The sequence below is a fragment of the Miniopterus schreibersii genome (genome assembly GCF_964146895.1).
Source record: "Miniopterus schreibersii genome assembly, chromosome: 21".
In the NCBI taxonomy this organism is placed as follows: domain Eukaryota; kingdom Metazoa; phylum Chordata; class Mammalia; order Chiroptera; family Miniopteridae; genus Miniopterus; species Miniopterus schreibersii.
This window is the reverse complement of record NC_138123.1, coordinates 8,275,463-8,294,089: the sequence shown is the minus strand read 5'-3', so window position 1 is coordinate 8,294,089 and position 18,627 is coordinate 8,275,463. Positions and strand designations below refer to the sequence as shown.

The following is an 18,627-nucleotide window of genomic DNA, read 5'->3' as shown; positions in this document are numbered from 1 at the left end:
CACATCATAATATGACATAGAACTGGCTTCCCAGTATATGAAAAGAAACCTTAGGGATTACCTTTTCCTAATGCTTTCATTTTATAAAAGAACAGAAGTGAAGCTTTAGTCACATAAGTTAATTAGAGGCAGAGTTAGTTTCACAGGACAGAAATTTTCCTTTTTAATTTGGATATTCAAAAACAACCACTGCTGAATGTGTCCTTTAAATGTTTCATATGTACTAATAAATACTGCTGGGTTATAGGGACTGACCAAGTACCAGTAGTCCGGGCACAGAATGAAAGCCTAACAGGCCCATGAAGGTATGAGAAACAGCAATTGTCAAACAGTGGCAATTAAAAACTATGTATGTATTTTCATAATGATATGTAGTTTTCCACATACATAAAGCTAATTTCTGTTTAAGTAGTGTTCTTATAGTCAAAGACTCATTAAATTAGTTTTTAAAGTAAGATAAAATCGATTAATTTACTTTTATGAAATCCCATGATGCCAAAGCACAGCATAAATAAAATACCATGTAACAAATATATCTGAAATGGAGTAATTTCCCCATGAATAGTTTTATTGCTATTAGTGACATAATCACAGAAGTTTTAAGTTTATATTTACGTTTTACTAACAGTCATCTATCTTTACTAAGGAAAATGTAAAACATCCCACTCCTGTCCCCCACCCACTGCAAAAACAAAGATTTATTGGGTATTACACTTCTCCCCCTCTAAAAAGGATGAATGGGCTTTCCCACTATAAAGAAATCTAGCTTCTACAGTGAAATCTAACAATTGCAAGGAGCAAGTGCTTATAAATGCCCCTAAGAATTACCCTTTTCTAAGGAGCCTGATTTTCTCTTTTAAATCAACTCCTCAAATCTAATTTTAAGAAGCAAAACAGAAATTATAGCTGGAAAAAGTCATACCTGCTTGCTTGTTTTGGTGTTTCAGTCCTGATTCTTTTCACTTTTTGCTGTCCCACAGCACTGTCTTCCTAAGGGTTAAAATTTTAAAAAGACAAATCTTCAGTAATTAAACATTTAAAGTCTAAACTTAAAAAGTTCTTTACTAAGTCAAGGAATATAGTCAAACAGTGCTAATGAATTCAAACTCAGCAAGTCCCAAATGAACTCTTATTTCTTGGTAGAAAACTCAGTCAGCTAAGACCACTTTTTATTCCCTCACCCTGACACATTCAATTACCTGTCCTCTCAGTTTCATTTTTTTAAATGCGTCCATTGCTCACAGCCCTTTTGTTCTCATTGCCTCTGTCCAAATCCAGGCTCTCATCATCTCGTAAGAGTTGGGCCACCAGAGACTACTTTTCCTCACCAGAATTCATTTTTCATAGAAACAATTTAAAGTATGTACAGGGCTATTTGTTAATGTGCAAACGCCCCCCCCCCCACCCCCCCAATATGTTGTCATGCTTTTGTGCCTCTGCATCTGCTGTTTTCTCTGCCAAGAATGCTTGTCTCCTTTACCTTCTGTCTACAGCGGTATTTGGGTATAAATGATTCTTATTATGCTATAAAATAATCATGTGTGTTTCTGCCTTCTCAATTAAACCGAGCTCCTGAAAGACGAGGAATTACCCGAATTATTTTTGTCTAAGTTTCTGTCCTTGCATAGTAGCTAGATAATAACAGAGATTTCAAAAAATGCTTATGAATTTATGTTGGCAAATACAAGGGTCTCATAATCCCTGAACGATTTTTATTTTAGAGTTTTGTGTAATTAGGTGATGGAATCGACTCTGGAATCGACTCAAACACTGTCTCTTCAAGTGTGGTCTATGGATAACATTCCAGGGTTCAGGGACTTACACATTTTAAATTAAACACATCCAGGTAATTTTGATGAGACACTAAAATTTAAAAATCTATCCCCTAATCAGTAATTCAAACTGCAGCTGCCAATAATATACCATCAGTAACACACCACAAATCTTTCTTAAATGTAGGGTCTCAAAAGTGTAGACAAGGCAATTTCAGGGTAATAAAAATACAGGCTCTTTTTAAAAAAAGTTTACTGAGGAACATTGCTTCAAAAAATAAATAAAATAATAAAAAGCAAGCTTAAACAAACACACAAATAAAATTATGCATTTCTTACCAGTTGATGTACAAATTTGGGTGTATTAGACATGTTCTTCCGCCTGGTCCTCAGAGCAGGAGGTGAGAGGACAAATGGAGAAGATAAATCTGAAACTAATTCTTTCAGCTGTTCAGGAGCTTCTACTTTTTTAGCTAAAAAAAGGGTACAAAAAACAACACTGTATCTATATCACTTTATATAAAATATACTTTTTTACAGAAAGTCTGAAATAAATGATGTGTATTAGAAAGATATAAATATTCCCCCAAGAGAAAACACTAGTATCATAACATGGTACCCATGAGAAAAATGACAGGAAAACCCCCAACATCATCTGGGTAATTAAGTGTTTAGAAACAGTTAATGCTGCAAACTAAATAATGTCATAATATAAAAACAGGACTTAAAGCAGATACAAAATAGTATTACTATACTAGTTTCAATCTTCACTGCTCCTCAAACATTCTGAGAGAAACATCAATCTCACATATAACCTGAGCTAGTTTGCTTCATTAATTCTTACTGTTCCAGAGACAAGGTTTTTATTTATTAATTTTATTTACAAAAAAGTAACTCAAACCTCTCCTTCTAGCTCATTCTGAGTTAATATTCTAGTCAAGGGGAACAACAGAAACGTCCACATCATAAACAGAAAAAGCAAGCAGAGAGAAAATAATATTTTTTAAAAGCTGATAGGAAGCTATTCCACAGATCTATAAAAATGGTTTAAGAAGGATAATTAAAAACATGTATCACAGACTTAGAGTTTCCATATTAATGTCAATTAACAATGTAATTGTGGAAGTGGCATGGTGTAGCTGAACCACTCTGCCAGAGATTAAATCCCAGCTTCTGGCCTTACTAGCTGTGGGGCCAAAGGTAAAAGTTACTGAGAAGTCTCTGTGCCTCAATTTCTACAAAATGGGGTTATTAATAGCACTATCAAGTTATCAATGAAGATTAAGGGATTAAGAACAATGTGTGGCATACTAAGTGCTTTGTAGATGTTTGCCTTTGTGGGTGCCCAGTCTCACTGAACACCAATTTCCTCAATACTTAACTGAGTTTTAGTGAGAATTGAATTGATAAATGTATACCCTAGTATAGCCTCAGGCATATAACAGATCCTTCTTAAGTATCTGCTGAGGAGTAGTGGAAATTGGAGAAAATTTATTGAAATGTCAAGCTTCACACTGTTTTAGCTATAAAACACATCTAAATAAAATTTTAAGATAACCTGTTTCTTTGACAGGTTTCAATACATTAAAGGACAGCCTCCAGCTTTCTAATGTAATCTAAATTTCTAGCCTAATATTTCTGTATCCACTCCTGTGAACCTTCCAACCCTCCCTAAAGGAGCTTTGAAATTACAATTTAAACAGGCACAGGGGGGAGAGATGTTCTTAGCAGTATAGAAACTATAATCTCAGGACAAAAGAAGAAAGGAAACTGCATCCTATGGTGGTAATTGCTTTGTTAAAGTCATGAATACTCACAAGCACCCTGTAGGGTAGGCATTACTACCTTCACAGTAAAGATGAGAGAAAAAGGTTCAGAAAGGTTAAATAACTTTCTGCCCAGCTAGTAAGTGGCAGAAATGAGAGATCCCAGTCTCAAAATTCTCATCTGTAATTTGTTCATCTCGTACTAGAAGGTGTCTATTTATACTACTACTAGAAAACGTGGAAACAACTCAAATACCTAACAGGAGAATATTTAAGCAGTCTGTGGCACATTAGTGAGATGAAATGCCACATGTGTACTCTACCAAAAGGACAGAAATTTTCCTTTTTAATTTGGATATTCAAAAACAACCATATTCAAATACAAAATCCATGCACACTCAGGGTTTTGAGAATAAGAGTATCTGAAAATGCTCGTGAAATAAGTGGGGGTGGGAAGGGAAGCAGAACATAGACATATACACAAACCATAGTTTGTTGGGTTTTTTTAAAAAGAAAAAAACCTAACTATATATACCAGTGACCGGAAGGATAATGTGACCAGTGGTTAGTGGTACTCTAAATGGATAGAGTATCTATTTTTAATTTTCTATGGCAGGCATGTATTATTTTTATCACAGAAAAAAGTTATAGTAGATGACTATGTAAAGATGGCAAAAGATCAGAGTTATTGATATGTTTGCTATCCCTCACTGATATCCCCCTGCTCTGCAAGAATTTTTAACAGCACAGATATATTACATATCTATTTATGTACTTTATGTATATCTGTGCTTTAACCATAAACAGAGTAAATTATTTTCACCCTTGTGAAAGACCCATCACCGCTAAGAAGATATGAGCTATGTCAACCAAACAATAGAGTCATTAGCTCATCAATGGCTCTGAGGGAGGTTGGGTTCTGTAGCCAGGACAATGGGCAACAGACAACATGGACTTAATTTCTGTATCCTAATCAATAAAATTCTGCTGCTTCTATTTGGGGAAAAACCAAAATTAAGTCACTTAGGATATAAGAGCAGAATAAAAAGAGACGATTTTGTTCTAAAAAATTAAACGTAAATTATAGGATTTTAAAGTTTACATTGAACCAGAAAATTCTTGAACCTCAAAATAAACTTTAAAATATGAAATCTTTAAATTTTACCATTAAAACATCAAAATTGTTTTGTTTTGGAAAGGGAGGAAATTCCCTGTAACTACAAATCATCTTTAGAAGAAATAAAGTCTAAATAAAATAAAATCATGCTTAAAACAATTCTGAAGCGAAAGACTGAATGAGAATTGTGCTTTGAATAGAAGTAAAAGTACCTTTCTCTTTCCTTGAAACTTTTGACACAGGGGGAGAAAATACAGACTCATTTTCTGGTTCAGAAAAGTCTGGCAGTAAGATGGTCTTGCTAGATCTAGTCCTTGTGCTACGGGAAAATTGAGTCAAAGGAGTTTTGGCAAGTGGTCTTTCCCCTCGGTCCTTTGGTTCCTTTTGCGTCAGGTCCTCGTCCATGTATTTTTCTGATATTGAGCGTAATGAACGTTTTTGGCTTTGATTCTCAATCCTTTTTGTAATCTTTTTCTTAGAGCTCATCACTGTAACAAGTTCTTCATTTGGCACTAAAACTGATTTTTCTAAAGTTGGCTTTCCAACATCAACATTTTCACTTCTAGCTGGGGTGTTTCTTGTAGATCTCTTTTGGATGCTGAGAGCTGTGCTGTTCTTGGGAGTTCTCCCTTCCTTAACAGCCTCAGGTCCTACATCTAGTGATGGGTTTATTTTTCTTGGTCTGCCACGTTTCCGAGGTGTGGCAGGCATATCAAATTCTGCTTCAAGAGTCAAGTGGGATGAATCAAGTTCAGAGCCTCTACCACCTGATGCCTTAACGTCTCTCTTTTTAACTCTCTTACTACGTTGAATAGGCAGTTGCTGTTCACTCAACTTCCCATCTTGTTCATGTCCTGTGTCTTCAGAAGGTTCTAAATTAGTACCTCTCAGTCGTTTGCTGCTCATGCTAGGACTTGCCACTTCACTAACTTTTAGATCATTTACAATTTCAACACTGTCCTGATTTTTTATAGATTTTTTTGTTCTTTTTGGAGTCTTTTTTGTAACAGATGAAAGCTTAGCTTCTTTTCTAAGAGGAGTTTCTGTGGTTGTTGATTCCAACAGCTGAGATGCTCTTGAACTTCTTAATACCCTACCTGGAGTGACCTGCACTTCTTGTTCCACAGAGTTAATACTCTCGGAGTCTTGATTAATACCCTTCTTTCTCCTTCCTCTCTTAGGAGTAACAGAACTTGGTGATATTTGCTGGTTCTCAGCTATTTCTCTGACATTGGGAAAGGCACTTTCAGAAGCCTGAGAAATTTCTTGTGTTTTCCTAGTTTTCTTTGTAACTGAAAGTCCCAGCATCTCAGGAGAAGCAACATCTGCTGACTCTTCCTGTTGCACTGACTTGACATCCAGGCTTTGGACACGTCGTCGTCTTGTTCGAGTTCTGGATGAAATTGTGTCATTAACTTGGCTAACATTTACATTCACTGTACTTGTTTCTTGAACAGTCTTAAATGTAGATTTTACTAGCTTGGTGGAACTCATTACCTCTTGGCTTATTAAAGGTATGTTTTCTTGAATGGACTGTTCCATTGTATCTGAAGTAATTTCTTTACTTCTTGTGTCTTTAATTACATCTAGTATATTTTCTGTAATTGCTACTTTAATTGGCTCAGGCACATATGGTAATGTCTCTATCTTTTGGGACTCTTGATCACTAGTTATGACAGATGGCAAATTTGCAACATGTCCATGGTTATCACTTTCCCCAGAGTACATGTGTTTTGGCTCAGTTACTGCGTTAGCTGCTTTGGCTAACATGTTAGATGCTGCAGAATCACCTGTCTCAACTTCTTCTTCACCTTCCAATATCAAGGTGAAGTTGCTCTGAGCTACAAAAAGTTCTCCATCTACTTCAGCAATGTCACCACATTCAGCAGAGTCTTTATTATCAGGCAAGTCACAAAACTGTTGCTCTATGGTCTCAAAATTATATTGAAGCTTAAGAGTTCCTGAGGGATACTCATTAAATGAAAGATTCCTAGCCTCTTGTCCTGAATCTTGAACTTCAAGCTTTTCATTTTCAATCACCTAAAGTGAATTAAAGATAAGAGACTGGTTAAAGAATTTATATATATATACACACACACACACACATATATATGTATTTAAACTTAAAACAATGTTTTTAAGTGACCATCTCACCCTTGGTGTATGAATTTTAAACATAAACTACCTTTGACGTGGCATATACTTATGGGTTTACTTTATAAAACATCCACTTAAGCAATCAGACTTTCTTAGTCAAAATAACTAGACAGAAAAAGATTAAGAGTCTGAATGGAATTAATACAGATACCCACACTTCCCTGGCTAAAAAAGACAGTCTTAATTAACAAAACCTTGAAAATTATTATGATGCTAACAGTTGTGAGAAGAATTAAGGACTTATTCTATTCTCACCCAAGAAAAAAATTAACTGGAGATAAAGAAATAACCCCCAAGCTGCTTTCCTGACAACCCCGTTCCCTGGCTACCCACGCTCCTCTATGCCCCGACCCGCGAGGTTGAAGAAGAGTGCACTTCACCTACACAGCCCCTTGGGCTAGACTCAATCCTCTTGCCTTTGCTGGGGCTGCATAAACCATGAAATTCCTAAGGCTCTCAGGGTCAGGACCTCTCCTGCAAGGGTGTGGTGGAAGGAGGAATGGTCCTTGCATTTACCTTTTGGTAAGGGAAGGGGAGAAAAAGGAGGAGGTAGAGAGTAACAGAGAGATCTCCTGACCAAGAAGGTAGAACATTAGCACCCACCTAGACAATGACATTTTCCCACTCCCCAAACATTCAGAGGTGACAGGCTGGAAACACCCAGAAATGAGGACTCCCACTTACACCAGGCCCACAAGCTTTATGCTTCCCAGCTAAAGGAACGGGACTTTATCCATCTATTCCACGTGAGAAGTCATAAAAATAAATATAGACAGCCATGACGTTTCTGAGTTAAGAAACTTGCCAAATACTATACAACCAAATTTCTATAAATAATTAAAAGAGCTGGTTTTTCACCATCTTAAATTCATTTATCATATAAATGTTGCCTGTCGATAATAAGAGAATTGGTAGAATTTTTAGAAACCAAAGATCATATTACGTACCAAGAAAAACCCTTCCTGGAGTGTTTAGAAGTCCAACCCCAGCCGGGTGAGCATCACCCTCCCACAAGTATGCAGGGGGAAAAATTCTATTTAATCACATTCAATTATTTTCAAATACATTCTCTGAAGAGTTTCAATGTCCTACTTCTCTTTGGAGTAGCCAGTATCTGCTTTCTTATGACTAAAAGAACTTTCATTTGCACCAGATACTAAGCAAAAATTACACTGTTAAATTTGTGACTTCTTTACCACAGCCTTTTGGTTTTGGTTAAGTGAGAAAAATAATCTCTTACTTAAAGGATGTGTTCTTTTATATTCCACAAAATATTTTGAAACACAGATTTTTTATAAAGAGGTTTTTATATAGCAATTAGGTAAATGAATATATTAGGTTTGAACTTGAACTATGGCATGAAACCTAACTAAATCAAAACAGAAAGACTGACAAAGAATTAAAAAATTAATTTTTTTTACATGAACTTCTTGAGTATCAGGAGAATCGTCAGAAATTGGACGCTTTTCTTCTGGTAAGTCAGCACTTTCTTTTAGTACGTCAACTTCTATTTCATGATCTTCTTTTAAATTCACTGCTATTTCCTGGTCAAGCCTATGTTCAGAGATAATAGGACTTTCAGAGATAATGAGCCCAGAGCTTCCATTATCATCAAGGACACTGGCCACAGCTGAAAGAAAAATGAGAATTCATCCTTCATGTTTTAAGCCACAAAAATTATATATACACTATTTGGGAAGCAAACAGAAGGGAAAAGGCTACACTGCACTTAAGAATATTTCCTTGAAAAACTGTTACCTTAATGGGGAAAAGCCCACGAGGATTTACACATTAATCCTGTTTCTTCAGTATCCAATTATTGTTTAAACAATACATGTGCTTTCACAGGGATAAAACATTAGATAAATGTTACATTTGAAAATGACAACATTGTTTTTTCTCAACTGGAATATGATTTTTGCAGTTATTGGAAAACATCAATATGATAAATGCTTTGAGGAGCTTGGATAGTTGTTCCTTAAATTAATCTGAAAATTATGTTCACCAGGTTAGATAACCAGCTATCCTTGTTGAGCAATTATAGAATTACAGGAGGGATATGCAATCTGGGCTTTGATCTAGCTGTAAAAAGGGCTAGATAATCTTTCTTTTCGCAGAAAGCACCCAAATGGCCACAAATACACTTCACCACTTAAAAAAACAACTTGAGGGTGGGTATCTCTTTTCACCTTCCTCTTTGCCAAAATTTTATGTCACTAGCACTTGCAGGCCATATTTGGATTTAGTTTGTGAATGATACAATACTCTAAATTAAAAATCCTTTAGTGTTGCCCTGGCTGGTGTGGCTCTGTGGTTAGAGCTTCAGTCCAAGCACCTCAGGGTCAAGGGTTCAATTCTCAGTCAAGGGCATGTACCTGGGTTGCAGGTTCAATCCCTGGTTGGAGCACATGTGGGAGGCAACCAGTTGATGTGTCTCTCTCACATCGACGCTTCTCTCTTTCTCCCTCTCACTCTCCCTTCCACTCTCTCTAAAAAGCAACAAAAAAAAAATATTGGTGAAGATTAAGAAAAATCAATAAAAAGACCAACTTGGGAAAAGCATTTTTACCCATTTAGTAGATAATGGGGCTAATATACAAAGACTACTTATTAAAAAAACATGGAAAAAGTTTTTCACCTGCTAGTTTGGCAAAGAGGAATGGGAAGATACGAACTTTCCCTTCCAGTCTCATCAGTGTATGAAAGCATAAACCACCTTTATTTGAGAAAACAATGTATAGACCAGTCTCACACATAGTAAGTGCAGAACTGGGTTATGAACCCAAACAGTCTGGTTTAAGGCTCCTGTACTCTTTAGCTACCATATTTATCTCCTCTCCTCTTTCAACATATAAGGGGAAATATACACAGGGCAAAAAAAATCAGGAAAAAGGAAGTTGCCCTGTGTAGATATGAGTCTCAGAAGATCAAGAAGCAGGTAAGCAGTCAGGCTGGGTGGGAATTGGTAATTTACTTTGCTTTTCTTTGATGTTCTGAAGGAAAATATGTTCACAAAAACCATTCTAAGATTTCTACTTAGAATAGTTAGAATCAGAGTGCCTTACAAGCAACCCACTGTTTTGATAGTTGATACACCTCCAAACACCATATACATCAGAGATAAAAAATTGAGATAAAAAAAAATCTGAATAGATTCCTTTGTTCTAAGAATAAAAGTCTTTATTCAAAACGCTACAATGAAATAATTCTGAAGTCAAAATAATACATTTATCGTTACCTGCTCGAATTGTAGAAGTGCAGATTTCAACTGATACTTCGTCTGAAATTGGTATCTTGGACTTTGGGGTAAGGATTTTCCTTTAGAAATAGAAATACATACTTTACAGTGTGAGAGGATCTTATCTTCTCTAACATGCTTTAAACCCTACGCCCTCTCCTGTCATACTGCTGATTGAAACCAAGATTCAGAGAAATTAATACTAGGTAAGTTCATTTTGAACTTCACTATAAAATTTACAAGTGAAGAAACGAGTAATGCTATATTTACTTCTCCCATTTTCCAATATTTTACTTTGTTGGTAACAATGCCATGGCCTTAAACTACAAATAAAATAATTTTAAAATGTTGCTCAGTACAAATTACATTCATACCAATTTTTAATCAGCTGTGGTCACATTTCCCACATAAATTTGTCAAATATTATGGATTATTTCCTACATACTCAGTAGAAACAGGCTCAGTATTTTAATGCTAACTGTAAAGAGTAAAATAACTCCAAATGGAAAAGCAATGGGACTTGTATTAATCCACTTTATGAAATTAAGTTCTGGAAATATAGTGACAGTGATCCTTCCCATTCTGAGCTGGACTTCCCCCAAAATCCAACTAAAGCATGCTGATTTTTAAAAATGGGAAAGACACAATTATAAAGTAAATTATACATTTATTTATAATTTGTAAGACTTAATCACGTTTATAGTAAGAATAAGAACCAACAACTAAATTAGTTTATATTCAAAAAGGAACTAGCTTGCCAAGATGGAGAATATTCACCTAGATTACCACTGATGACAAAAGTTTCCTGTCATGTGACTGCTCTTTGCTTTCTGATTGTTACAATTATCCATCAAACCCATTGCAAGAAATATTAGTTTTCATTAAATTAAAAAAACACACATTAGAATAAAACAGTCCAGCTAATCCTTTCATATTGTTTTCTCCCACTTTTTCCATGAAGGCCTGGCAAAGATTACAGCTAATCAGAATTTCTCTTCTCAGAAAAGCAGCATATAATTGAGTTCAATGTATGAGAAGTAATGATTATGATTTCAGTTAGTGGTTTATAAAATCACTCTCAGGTCTTATAAAGTAATAAACCATTTACAATGTTGTAAATTATGTTTTATGTGGGTTAAGCTTAGTAAATTATTCTTTTTCCCCCCAATTTTTTAAAAAATTGCGTTTTAGAGAGAGAGAAAAAAGTCAATTTGTTGTTCCTCTTATTTATGCATTAACTGCTTGAATCTTGTATGTATCCTGACTGGGGATCAAACCTGCAACCTTGGTGTATCGGGATGAGGCACTAACCAAATGAGCTACTAGGCCAGGGCTTCTTACTAGTTCGTAGTAATTGAAACTGCACCTTTTTTGGTATCCTCTACAATGGTGTTACTGTTGTTATTATTATCAGTGATGTGCAACGTGTCCAGTCTTGCAATGAAATAAGGAGCTTGTGTCATAAGGTGAATCAATTACTCCACTGATTAGTTCAGCTTTCAATAAAGGAAGTGGTGTACTAATTTTTATATGTTTGTTGATGAGAGGCGGGGGGGGGGGGGGAGGGGGCGAAACAAGGATCGGTTGTCTCCCATACATGCCCTGCCCGAGGATTGAATCCGTACCCTTTTGGTGCATGAAACAATGCTCCAACCAACTGGGCCACCTGGTGAGGGCTGTACTAATTTATATTCTAACACAAGCTTCTTATCTTGTTGTGAACCATAAACTGTTTGGAAAGCTGGCATCAATCTGTTAGACCACACTTTAGTAGCACTGCCCTACATCATCTAGCACATCTCCTAAATGTGCAAGTGCTAAATCAAACTAAGTGTGAGCATAACAGTTTACGCAGTCATTTAAAAAGTTAAAACTTTGCTGGAGTTCTGTATCGACCAAATGGTAAGGAACAAAACTGCCTCTGAACTATCTCCCCTATGCTCCATGCTCCACCTTGACGCTATAGGAAACTTACACCTGATCATCCTGAAACCACCAAGTGGAAGGCATGGAGGAATGGATGACTGTGACTGAAACTTTTAGTCTTTAACAAATATAGGACCACCAAAGAATGTGAGTTCTATCTCAATGCATCATGTAGGTCTCTGTATATTCAGGAAATGTTTAGTATCATTCTAAGAGTTCATGATAACTACTAAATAACACACAGTTGTTGTATAAATGAACTTCTTTCATAACAGAAAACAATACCCATTATGGAAATGTCAAAGATCTAAATAAGAGCAGATCTATGCATAGACTATTTTACGACTGGCTCAGGTTCACTAAACATTATTAATATCTGAAATTTTCTCTAAAAAACTTACCTTTCATGGGTTGATGGTACACAAAGAGACGCTTCAACTCCTTGAATAGGGCTGAAGTGATTTAATCCTGAAAGTGCTTCTTCTGCAACTAAAAGATCCTTTGTTTCTGCGTCTTCTAAAATGCCTATAAATCATACAGTTCAGAATATTCACAATTACTTACGTTAAATGTTTAGCAATTACTCATAGTCTTGGACTAGTACTTTTTGAACAAATTGTTAGGTCTGCTCTTCTGTATGTTTAGGTTTATTCCCTTGACATTAGAAGGGCAACTGGTTCCTTCTAATTCTCTGAGCCTAGCCCAAGAGCTCCCCTCCCCTTCCTTTAATCTACCACTTCTCACTTTAGTCTTAACAGGCACTGCTACAAGTGTTTTTACATGCATCAATTCACTTAATCCTCAACATTCAAAGTGGTAGTACTACTATCCCCATTTAAAGGGGTAAAAACAAGCATATAATTAAGACTGCTTATTCCAGATCACAAACCTATTTAAGTGGCTGACCTAAGATTCAAATCTAGCCTGTTTTCACTCTAGAGTTTGTGCTATATAATCCCCCACAAAAACAAATTTCTATTTGAAACTGCCTTATTTTAGAAATATCAATAAATATACTGCCATGAATATCCTAACCTAATACCATTCAATATTTTAGTGGAACACAGCATATGAAAAGAGTAATGTAAACTTACAGACATATGTTGTTTATGAAAAAAGTACTAAATTCTTAGAGCAATTAATAAAAGCTTGTGTTTATTAAATAAAGACATCATAGCCCAAACTTCACTGGATTCACATTGTAAGAAATCTTAGTTCAGCTTAGGCAGGAAATACTTCCTAAAAGAAATCACTATGACCCATATTTTCATAAAAGTATTTGGTTTTACAGATTTAAAGTTAGGAGTTACCTTTAAATAAGCTTGTTAAAACTGTGCAGGGGTAAGAAAAGAAAAAGGAATAAAGTTTTCTGGTCCACCAAATCTCTTCCCCCTTCCTGCTGTTCCCGATTCCTTCTATGTGCCCTAGTATATCACTGTTGAACTATAAGAGTTTGTTTCTTTACGTAGTCCACTAGGTTCTAAATTACATACAAGCAGGTGCCATGTCTACTTTACTCACCTCAACACCACCTAGCACACAAACAGGAGAGCCCACTTGTTGTACATACATTAGGGGCTTAAAATTTTTTTGACAGATGAATATAAAGACAATAAATTCATGGGCTTTGTACCTCTGTTTTAATTGTCCAGTGATTATTTTGGAGGTATCGATAGAGGGAGAGTAGAATGAACTTCCTTAGACAACCTGGGTAAGTTAAAAACTGTTTATAGCAATCTCATCTAAAGTTAGTACTTGTCATAGCTACAAGAAGGCCTTAAGTCAGATTGACAGCTGACATTTCTTCCTTAAATATTCCTGTTCGTTTCCAAATTAAAAAAAAACAAAAACCACCACATAAATTCTTCTCCTCGTATCTCATACCTACTTGTAAGTGGAAAGAATAAGATGTGTTTGTTATATTGTGTCATGTAATTAACCCCAATGCTTTTCTTATGGTGAAAAAAAATTCTATTACAAATGAGGGACATCAATGGCCATTTTGAATATTTGGAAATGAGTTCTTACCCATTTGTTTCTCCAGGTCTAGAGGAGTTACTTCTGATTCAAACACCTCTTTATCACTGTCCTCAGTTTTTTCAGTTAAATTAGTCATCAGTTCAGTGGAAGAGCTTGCCGGCTTAGAGGCCGTAAAATAATACTCAAAATCTCCTGGTGATGGTGCATCTTGATACTCCAATGATTCGGTTGAAACATCGGTATTTTCTTTACTCACATCTAGTTTCTCCAAACTTTGTGAAGGTGTATTCTCTGACCTCACATCCATTTCTTGATGTTCCATTTCAGGGCTATTCAGGGAAAATGGTATCTTATCTTTGTTCTTCAGCCATTCAGTTTCTCCTGGAATTCCACATTTATAGAAAGGTATGGAAACAAACACTTTTCTTTTGCTATCATCTGTAGCCTGTTAAGTAAAAGGTTTTGAAAAATAATTTTTACTAGAAAAATCAGTCAAGTCTAAGCTATTAATCCCAATGATACCCACCCTCTCCATGTTCAATACTTCTCCCAATTCTCATATTTTAAATCCATTCTTCAGATAAAAGATTAAAATTTAATGATTAATGTTTCCCTAATTAAATATCAGTATTTCCAAGACTTTACTAGGCAAGGTGACCCAATAATCACCAACTGGGTTCCTAGTAATCCACACTGGAGCTCTGAAGATATACCCTCCTAAGGAACTTAATATGAGAAGCAAAACAATATAGATTAACAAACAAAAAAAATGGACTAAAAATTAATTCTTGATTCTAGTCCCATTTCTGCCACCAAACAGCTATTTGTAAGCAATTTACTTGGTGTTTCTGAGCCCTACTTTCTTCATCTGTAAATGATGGGTCTAGTTTCTTTCTGAACTAATATTTTCTGATTTCATGACTATCTGCAAGATTATATAAAAAAATCTAGTGATATTAAATGGATGTATCTAATTTTTTATTTGTGGGAGCTAATATATTCTTAAGCCTTTTTTGTTCCAAATATTATCAAACTTACTCCAGTAATCCATTTTGTGGTCATGCCTTCTTCCACAAATGAAATTCTAGTTTCTTTAAGTCGTAAAGGAGGAGTAAGAGACCTTCCAGGTGACTGAGAGGGAGACCCTAAAGGTGTTGATCGAAGACCAGACCTTAGGATGGACTGAGGAGTGAACTCGGCAAATCCAGAGGAGGTAACTGACATGGCCAAAGATTTGGCTTTCTGTGATAAAGTAAATGGAAATCCACCATTAGTGTTTATAAAAGGCACATACATAAGGACAGACAGGGTCAACTGAGTCACAATGGTGGCTATATTCTGATCTCCAATAAACATATCAATAACAAGTTTTATTACAGATTACTGGAAAGAAAATAGAGAGTGCTCTGAGTAGAATTTTATATGTAAAACTACAGAACATAAAAGTGCATCCATAGTTATTCTAAAGGCCTTGATTAAAGTGCATAAATAAGATAAATTATTTAACTATTGCTTAGAAAACTTTAGTTAGGTGAAAGAGATGATAATGTGTGATGTACAGAACCTGGCTTAATTAGAGCACTCTAATGTAAATGAGACTGACTTTAAGAATGTTTTAGGCCCAGCCAGCGTGGTTCAGTGGTTTAATGTCCACTTATGAACCAGGAGATCACGGTTCAATCCCTGACCATGCCTGGGGCTTCAGGCTTGATCCCCAGTGAGGGGCATGCAAAAGGCAGCCAATCAATGACTCATCATTGACGTTTCTCCCTCTCCCTTCCTCTCTCTGAAATCAAAAACTTTTTTTTTTAAAAAGAATGTTTTAAAATCCAACAGTACCTAAATTACTTAATAAAAATCCTGAGGATTATAATGCATAAAAATAATTAGCATAGAAACTATTTAGTAGAAATAATAACTTCCCTAAGGACTAGTAAACAAATTATTCCATTAGATTAAATCTGTTACAAGAATGTTCTGATTTTTTCCCCCCTAGATTGTTTTTGGCAGCAGGGACAAAATTATCTTGATTTTATTTCATTTAAACCTAGCTGCAGACAATATAAAATTTGATTTTTTTTTAATGAAAGAAAAAAGTGTTAGAAATACTATACTGGATATTAAATGTCAGGAATGTTAACAGTCTTACTAACCTTCTTTTTCAACTTACTTTAGTAACTATTTTAGGATGGGCATTTACTGAAACATCTTTTACTCAACTTGAAAAATAAAGAAATTCCCCGGTTCATTACAAAGCTAGATATCAAGAAACAATGAAGAAAAAAATATCCTAGGATTAGATCTAGAACACTGGACAAGGAGCTAGGGGATAACATATGTAAAACATTTTGACAGTATGAAGGTAAAAGACCACTGTTACCAGTCATCATTAGTTTTGTGGTTTCTCAGCTAGTAATTTATCAGAAAGAGTGGAAGCAACTTAAAGACAACTATCTATTAGCAGGAAAGAGTAACAACTTATCATTGCACTGAAGGAGTCAGAGAATTAAACCTAAAAACTAAAAAGCATTTGATAGAATAACAACAAAATGGTATAAGAAATAGGATTTAAAAAATAAAAAAGCAAACCCAAGAATGTGAAAGCATTTTTCAAAGGATACAGGCTAATTTATAATGATCACACAGAGCCCTGCATTACTTTCAGGACAACAACATAAATGTTAACCTTGAGCATAATGCCACTTAAGCACAAAGGGTAAATTCAGTCAAGTCTATTTAAGAAGATGTAAAAATACAGAAAGCATTTTGGAAAGATACCCACAAAAAGTAAAAGGAAGGGGGAGAAGGCTTAAATCATGGATTATCCATAAGTATCAGTTATAAATAGTGATTTCTCCCAGCTACTTAAAAAACAGTAATGTCCTAGCTTCACTATGAATGCTAAGCATGGAACACTCACCTTAACTACAACAGGAGTTTCAAGCAAATGTAATTCTGAAGCCCTGGAAGTATTTTGATGTGATCGTTTTAACTGTGAACTTGCTGGCAATGAACTGGGTGTTAGGTACAAAGGATATCTTGGAGGGGTTTGCTGAATAAACCCCAAACATTGAGAAAGCTGAGGAACAGGACGAACCACCAAATCCAGCAGTCTGTAATCAGAGTACACATATGAATAGAAGAATCCTGGTAACTTCTTTACTGAGTTATACTAAAGAAGCAAAAAGAATTTAGTAACCCATTTAATTACTCAGGCTTCTAAATTTACTGGTAAATATGACAGTTACATGAAATATAAATCCAGTCAAGTACATTAATGAAATGCATGTTCAAAATGCTAGAAAATTAATTCAGTAGCAAAAAAATTAGGAGTTCTAGGTAACAATTGATCTAAAAAAAAAAAGGGAGTTCTCCTCCCCCCCCTTTTATCAATGTTGACTGAGCCCCCACTATGTGCCAGGCATCTATTTTCAAATGAAGATAACTGCTAATTTAAAATACTAATGAAAATAGGGCAATACTTCCCTACCAATCCATTTGCTACAATTTATTTTCATTGACACGTAAAAATTCTTTTCAGCTACGTGTGACATACATAATACTGGTTTATTCTACCTTTACAGTTTCCATCACAATAAAGAGGAGACTGACCGATAAAAATAGAATATGAAAACATACTAAGCAGGCATAGTCCAAATAGCTTAAAAACTTAAATTACAAATAAATGAAACTTGAAAGTAAAATTCTCAGGCTGCAATTTCTGTTGGACGCTCCTTTCCCAATTTCCTAATAGTCTATATTTTATGGTTATATTTTCTAGCAATAAAAACAGTACCTTTTCACTATCCCAAAATGCCTATGTTCTCGGCTGAGAATAACTAGAAAAGTACAGCATATTTTGGTGCCCAGAAACAAAAACTTCCAGTTGCTGCGCTTTCCCTGTCATTCTATCCTTTACGTTCAGACGTGACTTTCACAATAGAAGGGGCAGACCAACAGAGGCGATAGGTGCTTTTAAGACCCAACCTATTACCCACTGGGGACATATTTATAAGAAGCATTTTCTTAACACAGGGTCTTCCTACTTGTTATTCTATACTAAGCACAGCTTTGAGATTTCCACTAAACAAGAATATCCAAACAGGTTGCTTGACATTTCTCTATTGTCTGTTCTAATTATTCTTCTCTGCCTCATTTGTACTCAAATTCTGTATTTGTAAACTATTTACCCACTTTTAAAATGAGCTGCCCCAAACTGGTATTTTGTTAAATGCCTTACACTGTGCTAGCATTTTATGTTTTAGGTGCCTATTTATGAATGATTGCTTCTCAAATGGCACTAGCACCTGCTGAGTAAAAGCCAAATTCTTACACTAACAAAACTTTTGTCTTTTTAGTATAACTATTGCATTAGGTCTTAGGATTTCCTCAAACTTTTTGACCATGATCCAGGTAAGTAATGCATTTTAGATCATACACAAACTACAAATTACATAAAACAGCACTTAGCTTACTATCTGCAGTGCCCAGTGATTTCATCCTATTCTATTTCACTGAAAGATATGATAGTTAAAATCCATTAAGTTTACATACTACCCACTAATGACAACCAAAATTAGGGATTATGAAAACAACCTTCATTTATGGATCAAACAACAAGGAGATTAGTAAAGAAAGCAAGTTAATTTATTTTGCTCATGATTTTAATAA

At 35.3% G+C, this 18,627-nt stretch overlaps 1 protein-coding gene across 2 annotated transcripts in view; it reads right to left on the bottom strand.

Moving 5' to 3' along the window:
* Positions 1 to 18,627, bottom strand: part of AHCTF1 (AT-hook containing transcription factor 1) — a 56,945-nt gene that overhangs the window by 1,971 nt on the left and 36,347 nt on the right. For both annotated transcript variants that reach the window (XM_081123772.1, XM_081123773.1), the window contains 9 exons: positions 16,877 to 17,069; positions 14,995 to 15,198; positions 14,005 to 14,401; positions 12,378 to 12,501; positions 10,051 to 10,130; positions 8,234 to 8,442; positions 4,868 to 6,695; positions 2,112 to 2,245; positions 923 to 990 (listed from right to left, as the gene is read on the bottom strand). In XM_081123772.1, the coding sequence (XP_080979898.1) occupies positions 923 to 990; positions 2,112 to 2,245; positions 4,868 to 6,695; positions 8,234 to 8,442; positions 10,051 to 10,130; positions 12,378 to 12,501; positions 14,005 to 14,401; positions 14,995 to 15,198; positions 16,877 to 17,069 (3,237 nt within the window). The remainder of the gene's footprint in view (positions 1 to 922; positions 991 to 2,111; positions 2,246 to 4,867; positions 6,696 to 8,233; positions 8,443 to 10,050; positions 10,131 to 12,377; positions 12,502 to 14,004; positions 14,402 to 14,994; positions 15,199 to 16,876; positions 17,070 to 18,627) is intronic.